The sequence below is a fragment of the Mesocricetus auratus genome, unplaced genomic scaffold (assembly GCF_017639785.1).
Source record: "Mesocricetus auratus isolate SY011 unplaced genomic scaffold, BCM_Maur_2.0 Super-Scaffold_100007, whole genome shotgun sequence".
Lineage (NCBI taxonomy): Eukaryota > Metazoa > Chordata > Mammalia > Rodentia > Cricetidae > Mesocricetus > Mesocricetus auratus.
Genome location: NW_024429191.1, coordinates 77,283,176 through 77,296,001, shown reverse-complemented (window position 1 = coordinate 77,296,001; position 12,826 = coordinate 77,283,176). Strand labels below are relative to the sequence as shown.

At 40.8% G+C, this 12,826-nt stretch overlaps 2 protein-coding genes across 2 annotated transcripts; both read left to right on the top strand.

Moving 5' to 3' along the window:
- Nucleotides 1-3,317: 3,317 nt before the first annotated feature.
- Nucleotides 3,318-3,839, top strand: LOC121141211 (keratin-associated protein 1-3-like). The gene has a single exon (XM_040748053.1). It carries the CDS (start codon nt 3,318-3,320, stop codon nt 3,837-3,839), a length of 522 nt encoding a protein of 173 aa, XP_040603987.1.
- A 2,020-nt stretch (nt 3,840-5,859) lies between these two features.
- Nucleotides 5,860-6,749, top strand: LOC121141179 (keratin-associated protein 1-1-like). The gene has a single exon (XM_040748021.1). The coding sequence runs from the start codon at nt 5,876-5,878 to the stop codon at nt 6,278-6,280; it is 405 nt and encodes a 134-aa protein (XP_040603955.1). The 5' UTR covers nt 5,860-5,875; the 3' UTR covers nt 6,281-6,749.
- The last annotated feature ends 6,077 nt before the right edge of the window (nt 6,750-12,826 follow it).

The window sequence follows — 12,826 nt, the reverse complement described above, 5'->3', positions numbered from 1 at the left end:
CCACCACACCCCTATGCATACACAAATACATAGATAAATATAATTTTTAATTTAAAAACCTCAATAAGCTGTGAAAAGAATGAAACTATGTCAATATAATAAAAGCCACCAATTAAGAGAATACAATTAACCTCACACTCAGTAGTCAAAGCCTTATGGTTTTCCCATTAGCTTGGAAATAAGACAAGAACGTCAACTTTTGCTATGTTGTTTATCATACTACTAGAAGTACTAGCTACTAGAGAAATCAGGCAAAAAAAAAAGAAAGAAATGTCAACCAAATTGGAAAAAGAAAAAGTAAAACTCTGTTTGAAGATAGCAGGATCCTGCACACACATACACCTAAAGATTCACAAACAAAAGAAATATTAAGGCCGATCAAGAAACTTAGCAAAGTTCCCAATACAAACTTAACACACACACACACACTCAAATTTCTATACACTAACAATAAGCAATATGAAAAGGAAGTTACAGAAAGCTACATTTACAGTGGCCTCAGGAAAAAACAAATTCTGAAAGGATCAATTTGACTTTGGGAAAATATTTGGACACCACAAATAAAAGATTGCTGAGACAAATTTTAAAAGATGCAAATAGATGGAAATACATCCCATGTTCGTGGATTGTAAAACTTATACTGTGAAAATATTTATAGCACCAATATATCTACAGATTTAATGCAATCTCTACCCAAATCTCAATGCTGAAGTGTAGCTTTTCCCAGCACCTACACTGAGCATCTCCATCTCCAAGGGGATCTGTCTCCTCTGGTCTCCACAGGCACCTGAACTCCCATGTACATACCAACATGCATACACATAATTAAAAATAAAATTCACACTGCCAGAGAAGCTAGGAAATAAGGGGGACCCTACGAAAGACATACATGGTCTCTTGGAGAAGGGGAAAGGGACAAGATATCCTGAACTAATAGGGAGCATGGAGGGAAGGAAAGGGAATTAGGAGAAAGAAAAGGGGATAAGAGGACAGGAGAGAGCAGGAAGATTGAGTCAGCGGAAGAATAGAGGAGAGCAAGAAAAGAGATGCCATAATAGAGGGAGTCATTACAGGTTTGAAGAGAAATCTGGCACTAGGGAAATGTCCAGAGATCTATAAGGATGACCCCAACTACAAATCTAAGCAATAGTGGAAAGACTACCTTAAATGCCCTTCTCTGATAATGAGATTGATGACTACCTGATATGCCATCCTAGAGCCTTCATCCAGTAGCTGATCAAAGCAGAAGCAGACACTCACAGCTAAACCCTGAGCTGAACTCTGGAATCCATTTGCAGAGAAGGAGGAGTGATGAGCAAAGGGGTCAAGGCCAGGCTGGAGAGACCCGCAGAAACAACTGACCTGAACACAGGGGACCTCATGGACCCCAAACTGATAGCTGGGAAACTAGCATAGGGTCTGTTCCAGATCTCCTGAAAGTGGATGTCAGTTTGGAGACCTGGGTAATCTATGGGGCCTCTGGTCATGGATCAGTATTTATTCCTAGTACACGAATGGACTTTGGGAGCCCATTCCACATAGAGGGATATTCTTTCAGCCTAGATACATAGCAGAGAGTCTAGGCCCTGCTCCAAATGATATGACAGACTTTGAAGCAGAAAGGGGATGGGATAGGGGGTCAGTAGGGAGCAGGGGAGGAGGGGAGTGGAGGAAGAGGGGAGAAGGGGAGGGAGAGGGAACTGGGATTAACATGGAAAACAAGCTTGTTTCTAATTTAAAATTTAAAAAAGAAAAATAATAAAATAAATCATTTTAAAAGAAGATTTGTTTTGTAAACTTCCCAATTTCAAAATTTATTTTAAAAACTAAAGTAATCAAAATAGTGTGGCATTAACTCAAAAACAGACATACAGAAGAGAAGGCCCAGAAATAAACCCTTATGCATAATCAAAAGGTTTTAACAGGGTAATAAGACCCAAAGGTTAAGAGGATTGACAAAAATATTTCAAATGTTTACTTACATGCAATGAGTATTTGTCATGATTAAAATTTGAATTTAAGCATGTATAAAACCCAAACTTTATTGAAATTGAAGTGTACACACACACACACACACACACACACACACACACACACAAACACTTGTTATTACTTCTAGAGCAGGAATGAAGGCGTCAAAGAATAAACCCCAAACTGCTGATATTGATCATCTCTGGTATACCAGTTTAGGAAAAGTTATGTGTGTGTGTGTGTGTGTGTGCCTGTCTGTGCACACTGGAGAAAGGGGACATCAGGTTTTCTTTATATGTTTCCATTATTTGCTTGCCTTGTTAAATGCTATATATTGATAGTATATATTACAAATATATTAAAATATATTTCATGTAACAAAGACAAAATAATACAAAAGCAAAATTATTAAAAGTTTCAGTTTGTAATGTGTGCATTGGTGATTGCCTTGTTAAGTAGCATCCACTGATAGCATACTATATATAGCATATAAAATACATGATATGCATGATGTATCTATGTAGATATATATACTATGACAAAGAGAAAACAATGTAAAGGCAAAGTCATCAAAGGATTCGGTTTGTAATGTGTGCATTGGTGATTGCCTTGTTAAATAGTATCCAATGATAACATGCAATAATATATATCACATATAATATGCATGCAATATATATATGTAATATGTATATTATGACGAAGACAAAGAGCAATGTAAAGGCGAAGTCATCAAAGACTTCAGTTTGTAACGTGGGCATTGGTGACCAAAAGGAAGAAGCATAGATCCTTAAGGATCTTCTGTCCTGCACAGACTGATCCCAGGAAGGCAGACTTTGTTTGGATGCTGATCAATTAAATATCTCGTGTTTTGATGACACCAATATTAGTCTTATGGAGTCTGAGGAAGCTGTTTATGAAATCATAATTGTTATTGAGTGACTGTTTAGGAAACAAATATTCAATTTGGATGAACTGTGCCTAAGGTTATCAAAGGTCAGCTGAGACAAAGCAAACCAGTGCAGTGTTTGGCTCTCAGTCTGTCATGTGACTTTCACAGAGGGCTGCTGTGTTTGGCAATACACCTTCCCTTAGACCAGAGGGGATAGAGGAAACTCAATGCCACTTAATTAATCACTGACTACAGTGTTGATGGAAACATTGTTTATAATTTTCTCAATTACTCAAATACTGACCAATCAGAGACTGACTCTGCAACTAACATCAAGGGAAGATGCTAACTGTTAGATGGATATGCAGATCTAGAGAATATATAAAAGGCCAGGTGAGGAAGGTGCAGTCCAAACTCAGAAACTTCCCTTCACAGATCAACCAACTTGACTCCTGACATGGCCTGCTGCGCTACTAGCTTCTGTGGCTTCCCCACATGCTCCACTGGTGGCACCTGTGGCTCCAGCTGCTGCCAGCCCAGCTGTTCCCAGTCCAGCTGCTGCCAGCCCAGCTGCTGCCAGCCCAGCTGTTCCCAGTCCAGCTGCTGCCAGCCCAGCTGCTGCCAATCCAGTTGCTGCCAGCCCTGCTGCTCCCAGACCAGCTGTTGCAAGCCCAGCTGCTGCCAGCCAAGCTGCTGTGGAACTGGCAGTGGCCAGGAGGGTGGCAGTGGAGGCGTGAGCTGCCGCGTTAGATGGTGCCGCCCAGACTGCCGCGTGGAGGGCACCTGCCTGCCCCCCTGCTGCGTGGTGAGCAGCACACCCCCAACCTGCTGCCAGCTGCACCATGCCCAGGCCTCCTGCTGCCGCCCATCCTACTGTGGACAGTCCTGCTGCCGCCCAGCCTGCTGCTGCTACTGCTGCCAGCCCAGCTGCTCTGAGCCCAGCTGCTGCCAGCCCAGCTGCTCTGAGCCCATCTGCTAAGAGGCCAGTTGCTGAGTATCGAAGAATGAAGTGGAAAGCAGCGCAGAATTGCAGGGATCTTTAAGGACGTGCTCTGTGGGTGGATGCTAAGTTTCTCCAGGTTGCTAACCAACTCATCAATAGTAAAACTATTCATCAGGACCCCTACATATGTGCTGGAGTTGATGTTCTGAAAACATGCCTCAACCAGCATGTTTAAAGGACTCTGCTTTGCTTAGGCAGGGCACAGGGATGGGGCGGTACTTCATTCCAGTGACATATGGACTTCCTTCCCTAGTTTGTGGTCCCCACACATCTTCAGCCATGCTGTCTACTTGAATACTCCCTGTTGCTCTCAAATAAAGTGTTTTGTGCACAATGGATAGATTTCTGTCCATCTTCTAATTTTAAGCTGCCCACCTACAGACATAATCTAAAACAAAATTGTCTGAAAATTAACTTATATTTGAATCATCTGCTAATAAAAATGTTCTGTGCATTAAATAATCTTCATGGCTATTTCAGTATGTGGATGGTTTTATTAAAATAGATCCAGACAAATAGAATTACCCTGGATGGACTTTTTCTATCAGCTCTGACCTTGTTCCTTTTAGTACAGTAGATGTTTTCTTCATCTGTGCACAAAAATAAAGAAACTGGACTGTCTACTTAATAAATTGGAAAACATCTACCAACATTACTACCAAGAGAACTTAGGTTTAATTCCTACACCTTGGTCTGTCTTCTTCCCACTGGTCCCCAGCTGTGTAAGCTTCAACTCTGAATATTCACCTTCACTTACCGAGTATGTGAGGGGTCCATGTATTAGATGAGAGTAGATCAGACAGATTTTGGGTATATCTGCTGAGTTCTAGCATCATGTCATATGGACCCATTAGAATTCTCAAACAGAAATACCACAGTTTATAATTTACAAGCCAATCAAAAAATGCCTTTCTTGAAAAATTAGCACAATGCCAGAACAAAAAGAGACAGATACTACCATCTAATTTTAATTCTATGTAAGCAGTTGACTACAATGCATAAAATATGTAAATCTCAGAAGAGATGAGAAAATTCTCTCCAGGTTATTTACAAGTACCCAGCACTTACCTCTCTCATTAAATTGGCAGCAAGGATGGATCACAAACAGGATGGTACATTCCAGAAAATTGAATGGCTGTGCATTTTTTGAAGGTGTTGTAACTCCTAGACATTTCCCCAAGCTTTTGTTCAACCACTAAATTAAGACAAAAATAACTTGACACCCCAAATGTCTTCACAGCAAAGAAGTCTCCTCCGTGGGTGGTGCTACAACTTGAAAGTGCTATTTACTCATTCTTGAGTGGTTCAAGCGTCCATGAATCATACCTTATACTCCACCCCTTCAGTTAATCCCCACTGAATCAGATTCAATAAACATTTAATAAGACTCTACTAAAATCAGGCTAGATACTTTCTGAAAAACCAACTTTTTTGGTTCACAATGGGAAAACCTCTCGTTTGAAATACAAATAATCAGCTGAAATGGAAAGAACTATAAAGATCATTTGATATGGTGCTGGATGGAGTCAATGTGGTAAATGCTTCTATTACATGTGATCAAATACACCAATGTTCTAAACTCAGTGGAATTTGGTCTATGTATCCAGGAGGGAAAAATAATACTTGAAAGGAACAAATTGTCCACTGCTTTAGAGGTTTGCACAGATGGCCAAGTGGAATGACAACTATTCAGAATAAGGGTGTTGCCTTAACCTAAAGTGAGAAGGCTCTTTGAACATGGAAACCACAAACACTCCCCTAAAGAGTGTATGGCCAAGAGCGAGTCACAGCGACCTTTAAATCAAAGTCATTCCCATAATACATCACAAGTATTTCAATGGAAGCCAATCAGAGGACCACTAAGGAACAAATTTAAACAAAAACAAGAAAAATATGCTAAGAATTTTCTAAACAGTAGCTTGCTTGCCTATATAAAGGGCCCCATGTTCAGGTCAGCTCCCAAACTCAGAAACTCATTCCAGCTACTCAACACCCAACCAACTCCTAGCACAATGGCCTGCTGCGCTACAAGCTTCTGTGGCTTTCCCACTTGCTCCACTGGCGGTACCTGTGGCTCCAGCTGCTGCCAGCCAAGCTGCTGTGAGGGTGGCTATGGCTATGGCATCGGGGATGGCTGTGGCTATGGCATCGGGGGTGGCATTGGCTATGGCATCGGGGGTGGCATTGGCTATGGCCAGGAGGGTAGCTATGGAGGCGTGAGCTACCGTGTTAGATGGTGCCGCCCAGACTGCCGCGTGGAGGGCACCTTCCTGCCCCCCTGCTGCGTGGTGAGCAGCACACCCCCAACCTGCTGCCAGCTGCACCATGCCCAGGCCTCCTGCTGCCGCCCATCCTACTGTGGACAGTCCTGCTGCCGCCCAGCCTGCTGCTGCTACTGCTGCCCTCCTACCTGTTAAGAGCCAGGCTGCAGATTTTCAATTGCCCAGACCATGATGTTCTTGAATTGTGCACCTCCTTGACCAACCCTGAACCAGTAACAAATTCTTAAACCTTTACTTCATTGTCTATTATGGGGCCACAGAGTTCAGGCGCATCACGGCCCTGTCTGAGTCTGTTCTATAACCAATATCTTGACCCTCTACAGCGGACCCAGAATGCAACGAACCGCACTCTGATCTCCAAGTTGTTCCAGATACACTGCTTCTGAAACTCTTGCGGGAGTGAAAATTGTCAAACTCTTGGGGAATCTTTTCTTAAGAGAAGACCGGAACTCTATCTGCCTGTCCTGCTTGTTGATCTAGTTTTAGCCTCTGTTTACTTCAAGCTTTTCAACATCAAAGGCACCAGACTACAGACACATCACATTCTTCAGATGTCATTAGAGAAAATGGAAGTACTTTATGTTGACCTCATTTGACCACTGAATCCCTTACTTAGATTTTTGGATCATAATTAGCTTGCCTGTTGGCTATTTCCATTATATCTGTAGTATTGTGTCTTGTGATGTTCCTTAATAAAGGTTATATCCTGGGCAAAGAAACCGTGGTTTGTGTTTCTACTTGTTTATCTAGTGTTTCACCTACTTATAATTTTAGAAAATGTATTTAAATCAATTATTTTGCTTCTTTTGAGGGACTGAAGTCATTCATGCATCATGTATTATTCACTCCATTAAAATGCACTAATGACCACGCTAAGGCAGGAAATTGGAAGGAATGATAGATACTAGAAAGAAGAGTCGATAAAAGCATATGGTCAAATAGCTACAATGTGATGAGATAAATTACAATCTTTTCCCAGTTCCCAGAAGTGTCAATGGCAGGTGAATGTGCTCGTGGCCAATATGTCTTCAGAGGCCTGAATACAATAAGATATTTCCCTACTGGTCATGAAGTACCAAGATCCTACCAAAATGATATGAAATAGTAAGACATAGAACTGAAAGAAAATTTTTGTCTAGAAATAGAATACAGAAAAAAATGAAGAAAGAGAGAATATTATGTCCTTGGGAGCTCATAGATCTTGCTATGTGATCCCTCCCCATTAAGTCCACAAATTCACATAATCTTTGAGACTCTCTGTGAAAAGCAGTAAAGAGGCCGGGTTTCCTATGTGGATCAATTCAGAAAAAGACAAAAAAATCCAGAAACTGACAGGACAAAAGGACCAAAAGAAAACAATGCCTCCAGAGCTTTCAGAAGTGACCAAGAGTCTTTGAAGAGTCTCCACATTGGAAATAATACCTTGGGTTTGTTTACTGAAAAGAATACATAGGATGAGCAACCCGATGTGAAAAAGTAATTGATTGCTTAACCGTGGGACCAGTAAGGTCTGTGTGTGATGGTGTCAACAGCAAGAGAGGCGTCACAGAGGAGAGAATCCTTGTGGGGAGCTGTGAACGTCCTACCCAGTGAAAAGAAAAGGATGAGAAAGAAGAACCCATATACCTCTTAGAACAACTAAATCCAAAGCAACAACACAACCAAATGCTGATGAGTATGCACAGCTCACTTGTTGCTAATGGGGATGCAGAATGCTACATCCCTTTGGCAGTCTGGTCCCTTATTACAAAACTGAGCATACTGTTACCATAGAATCCATAAATTGTGTTCCTGTATATATACCCAAATGAGATGAAAACTTGTATCTACATTGAAAACCTGCACTGATGTTAAGTGACCAAGACATCTTTTGGTAGTAAACCAACTCTGAGACATCTCTGCAATGAAATACTATTTGGCTTACTATAAAATAAGTGAAATGAGCCAATCTAGAAAGACTACATGCTAAATAGTTCAACTATAGGTCAATCTGCCAAAGACACAGAAACAATTAATAGTTAACCTAAGTGCCCTACCTACTGTGCTGTGCAGTTATCTGCAGTCTAACACTGGACGACAAGCTTAGGAATGAAAGAAAATAAGTTACAGAAATAGAACATCACGGATCTAGCTGATGAATCTTACAAAGCAAAAGATTAGGTTTCTGAGACAGCATTCCTTCCCAGATAAACGGAGCATGTGAGGTGCTATACTCACTTCCTCATCACCTCAGCTACCCTCCTTATTTGAAACATACACCTGATGCTTGGAACAAAGTCCTGTGAAAGTGAGAGAGCCCTGGTCCTGATATGGATGAGTCTGTACCAATTCCAGCAGCAAGCCCACCAGTGAGGAGAGCTGGAGTGACTCAATCAAGCCAATGCTTGTTGGATTTCCAAACCCACGAGTCTAGACCATTCCAGTTACATGGTACAGTAGTCTGCAAGCAAATCTCAAGAATGGAAGCTTCCCATATACAATATCTACTGATCATGAACAGGCAAGTGATGACAAAGGGACACACGTTTCAAATTCCAAAGCAGAAGTGGGAATGTTTCTTTAATGTGAGGTTATTGGCATGGGAGGGTTAATGAATAACCAAGGGATAGGAAACAAATTAAGTATTAAATGATGGGGGAAGAATTACAAAAATGTAGAAAAGAACAAAAGAGAGAAGAAAAACAGAAAGAATACACAATGAGAAAGAAGAAGGGACAAGAGGCAGAATAGAAAATGAATCGTGAGAAAGATGCACAAGAAGGGGAAAGATGGAAGCCAACCTAGCCCTGTTTAGGACTGTGTAGTGTTCTACATGCTAACACTTATCATTGATACTCATGCTAGATTTATTTTGAGTAACCCTTGTATCAATCATGTGAAATAAATATGTGTATCCTGGCTTACACATGAGTAAATACATTTTAAAAAGGCAAAATGTCTTGCTTTCTGATGCGTAGCTCATAAGAAAGAAGCTGAAATCTGAATCCACCTCTATCTGACTCCAAAATCCACAAATAGGCAACTAAAGAATTAGATGGGCAGCATGCCAAAGTTCCAAAGACGGGGCCAGCAAGATGGCTTAGCTGCTGAAGCACTTTTCACCCACCAACCTGAGTTCAGTCCCCAGAACCCAAGTAAAGGTGGAGCAGAGAACCAAGTCCACAAAGCTGGCTCTGACTTACACATATGTATCAATCATAATGTGCATACCCACACACACCATACGAATAATAATAATAATAATAATAATGTAGAAGTAGTAGTAGTAGGTTGAATAAAACAAAATTCTTAAGATTAAAAATGGTTACTTTGGGAATCTTGGACTTCTGAAGAAGTTATTAGATGATGGAGCATAGGTTATGATCTTGTAACTCTGTTCCCTTCCCCCGATCCATACTCAGCTTTTGCTATGCAAACCACATCACTGCCTCCGTGACAGATTTGTTCAGGCCACCCAGCACCCACCCTTAGAGTTCTGAGTCCTTTGGGGCCATCCTCCAAGTTCAAGACACTAGAAAACATCAAGAAGACATGTAGTGAGTCAGCTCCCCAGGACCCGTCCTCATAATTTATATATTTTATTATTCTCTGGCTCTTCCTTTCCTATAGCTGCTACTTCTGTGTAAACTATTCTTCTGTCCCCTTTTTAATTACTAAGATAATACCACCTATATAGATAGTTAATAATGGCTTATATTAAATTCTCTGTCGGGGGGGGGGTGCTGGCACTCTTCCCCCTCCTTGCTGGATCCTCACTAATACAAAAGTTGATACCAAGAGTGGTCCCTGTTAAGAGAAGCTTTTTCTTTGCTAGCCGCTTTGGTTTATCCCCCGCCAGCCGCCTGGGCTCTGCCGCCTTGTAGTCCCCAAATAAACACACAGGAGGCTGTATTAATTATGAAGCTGTTGGCCTTGCTTGTCTCTTACTGGCTAGCTCTGCTTTAAGTAATTACCCCATAATTGTTAATCTATGTATGTCTCTTACCGGAGAATAGTTCCAGGCTCCTACCCCATGGTGTTACATGTTGACTCTCCTGTGTTTCTCCTTCCCAGAATCCTCCTCGACTCCTAGTCCCTCCTATCTAGGTTTTCTATTGGCTCAACAGTACTTTATTGACAAATGCACAGGACTTCCCCCAACATCTCCTCTTTTCTGTTTAAACAAAAAGAAAGGTCTTAACTTTAACATAGTCAAATTGTGTATAACAGAACAGTTATCAAATAAGAACATAGTTACAATATTTTAGCAAGATTTAAAGAAAATATCATCTATCTCTTTCTTGTGAATCCAAAGTCCTATATGTAGCTTATCTCTTATCATAACTAAGGTAAACTATAATTGTAGCTATCTGTCTTCAACTCTATCAAAAACCACAGAAGGATAATATATAAACACTAGGATTGACAGAGATATCTTACTGCCTGGACAGTCACCCTAAGTTCCTCTGTAACATTGGGGCATCCATCTTTAGCCCATAGGCCACAATGTGTCTGGAACACTTCTCAGCAAAGCAGGAAATTTCAAACTGTCCATCTGCATTGGCAGTCTGTCAGTCATTTCTCTGTGTCCTGTAGAAATTCTCTTCCATGAAGCAGGATCCCAGTAAGACTGAGTTCAGCAGTCACTTTCCTGTGGGTCCTGCATGTCCAGATTATACAACAACAGTCAAGCAGTACAGGCAAGAGCAGTTTCTTGCCCAAATGGCTAATCTTACCATGTTGAAAGCAAACTCCATAACGAGTTTCTTCGATGCCCATTTTCCTCTCAGACATAATTGGTGCTGCCAGGAGCAGACATTTCTCATTGTCAAGAAAAACCCTAAACCATTTTAAATGCCATTTTCTGAAGGTCTTTGAGAGGTTTGAAGACTGTTTATCTATCTCAAATATATTTCTGTATATCTAGAAAAAACTAACTTACCTAACTATAAATTCTATTATAAGTAACTATCTATAGTCTGTATCTAATTATGTATTATGTTTTAAAAGATCAGCATAAGCACAATACTTAATCAAGAGGAGAAATATACACATCACAAAATTGACCTTGAATTTGTATCAATAAATGAAAAACAATACCCATACCATAATTCCCCTTTTTACCATTAAAAGGAGATTGGTTGTGATCATTAACCAATTATAAACAATCCCATTTAAATGAAAACAAAGATTTATAAACAAGATGGGAATTAGGACGTCGCTCATTCCAAACTGCTTCATGCTGGAAGGGGGCGCTGTTTATACCATGGGGATCATGACAAAACTCAGAAACCTGTATAAGTCCATATTTTCAGGGTCTGTAAGACTGCATTATCTTAGCTGTTTCAATTGTTGGAACACCTGGTCCACTGCTTCCGGGGGTCTTGGTTCGTCAAACCACAGAAGCCTGGAAGGAATCCTCAGCTTTTCATTTTCTGTAGAAACATAAATAAAATCTCCTTTTCCGAGTAACATATCATTATACTTAAATTTTGAAGTCAAGGCATTTTCAAAAGATAGAAGTTGAATTAATTCAGCAGCATTTATAATCAAGTGTACTTTAGTTGTTCCTTCCTTAGCAATGAAAAAACTGAAAAACACAATAGCATACAGTATCCAGACTCTCTGCGTATTTTTCATCTTTACGTGGCTTATTTATTTATCTATTATTACTTTATTTCTTTCACCTTTATCTATTTTTCTCTGAGACAGGGTTTCTCTTTGGAAACCTGACTGTCTCTGCCTCTGGAGTAAATCCTACCAGCGTGTGCCACCACAATGCCGGCTTTTGTATTTATTTACCACTTTGCCATTTCATTTTCTCTCTCAATCTCGCGTATATTTTTAAACACACTGTAAACCTTTAGAGGTTTTGTTCATCCAAGTCTGACTTTACTGTAAACCTTTACGTTTTTTTTGGCCACGTGTCTTATCTGTAAAACCGCGGCTGTTTTAAACTGTTGTTTCCAAGATGGCGGGCGTAAGCGTGACTCCAGCAAACCGCCTCAGTCCATGCTGACATCCAGCAAAAGCTGCCACTTCCAGCTATACGTACACACCTTTCAATTGTTAGCAGAGTCTGTTAAAACAACCTTGCTGGTTTTTTTTTTTTTTCTTTTTATGCCGAGTCAGGAAGACTCCGGTAAACGAGCCACGTGAATCTCGGCTTGTGGTTGGTTAGCAAAACAGAGCACACCTGAGAAAAATGCTGCTACCAAAAATCTGTGCTTCTCTCCGTTCTTCTGTTTCTAAAATTCCTTTAAAGCTTTTGTTATTTTGTGTGGAAATTCAATCCCGCTCCTGACAACCATTCTGTTAAGAGAAGCTTTTTCTTTGCTAGCCGCTTTGGTTTATCCCCCGCCAGCCGCCTGGGCTCTGCCACCTTGTAGTCCCCAAATAAACACACAGGAGGCTGTATTAATTATGAAGCTGTTGGCCTTGCTTGTCTCTTACTGGCTAGCTCTGCTTTAAGTAATTACCCCATAATTGTTAATCTATGTATGTCTCTTACCGGAGAATAGTTCCAGGCTCCTACCCAATGGCGTTACATGTTGACTCTCCTGTGTTTCTCCTTCCCAGAATCCTCCTCGACTCCTAGTCCCTCCTATCTAGGTTTTCTATTGGCTCAACAGTACTTTATTGACAAATGCACAGGACTTCCCCCAACAGGTCCCAGAAAGAAAAAATTCCTTCTACAATGAG

What these genes read in the sequence shown, in the direction of transcription:
- LOC121141211 (XM_040748053.1), top strand. Translation starts at nt 3,318, where the DNA reads ATGGCCTGCTGCGCTACTAGCTTCTGTGGCTTCCCCACATGCTCCACT.
- LOC121141179 (XM_040748021.1), top strand. Translation starts at nt 5,876, where the DNA reads ATGGCCTGCTGCGCTACAAGCTTCTGTGGCTTTCCCACTTGCTCCACT.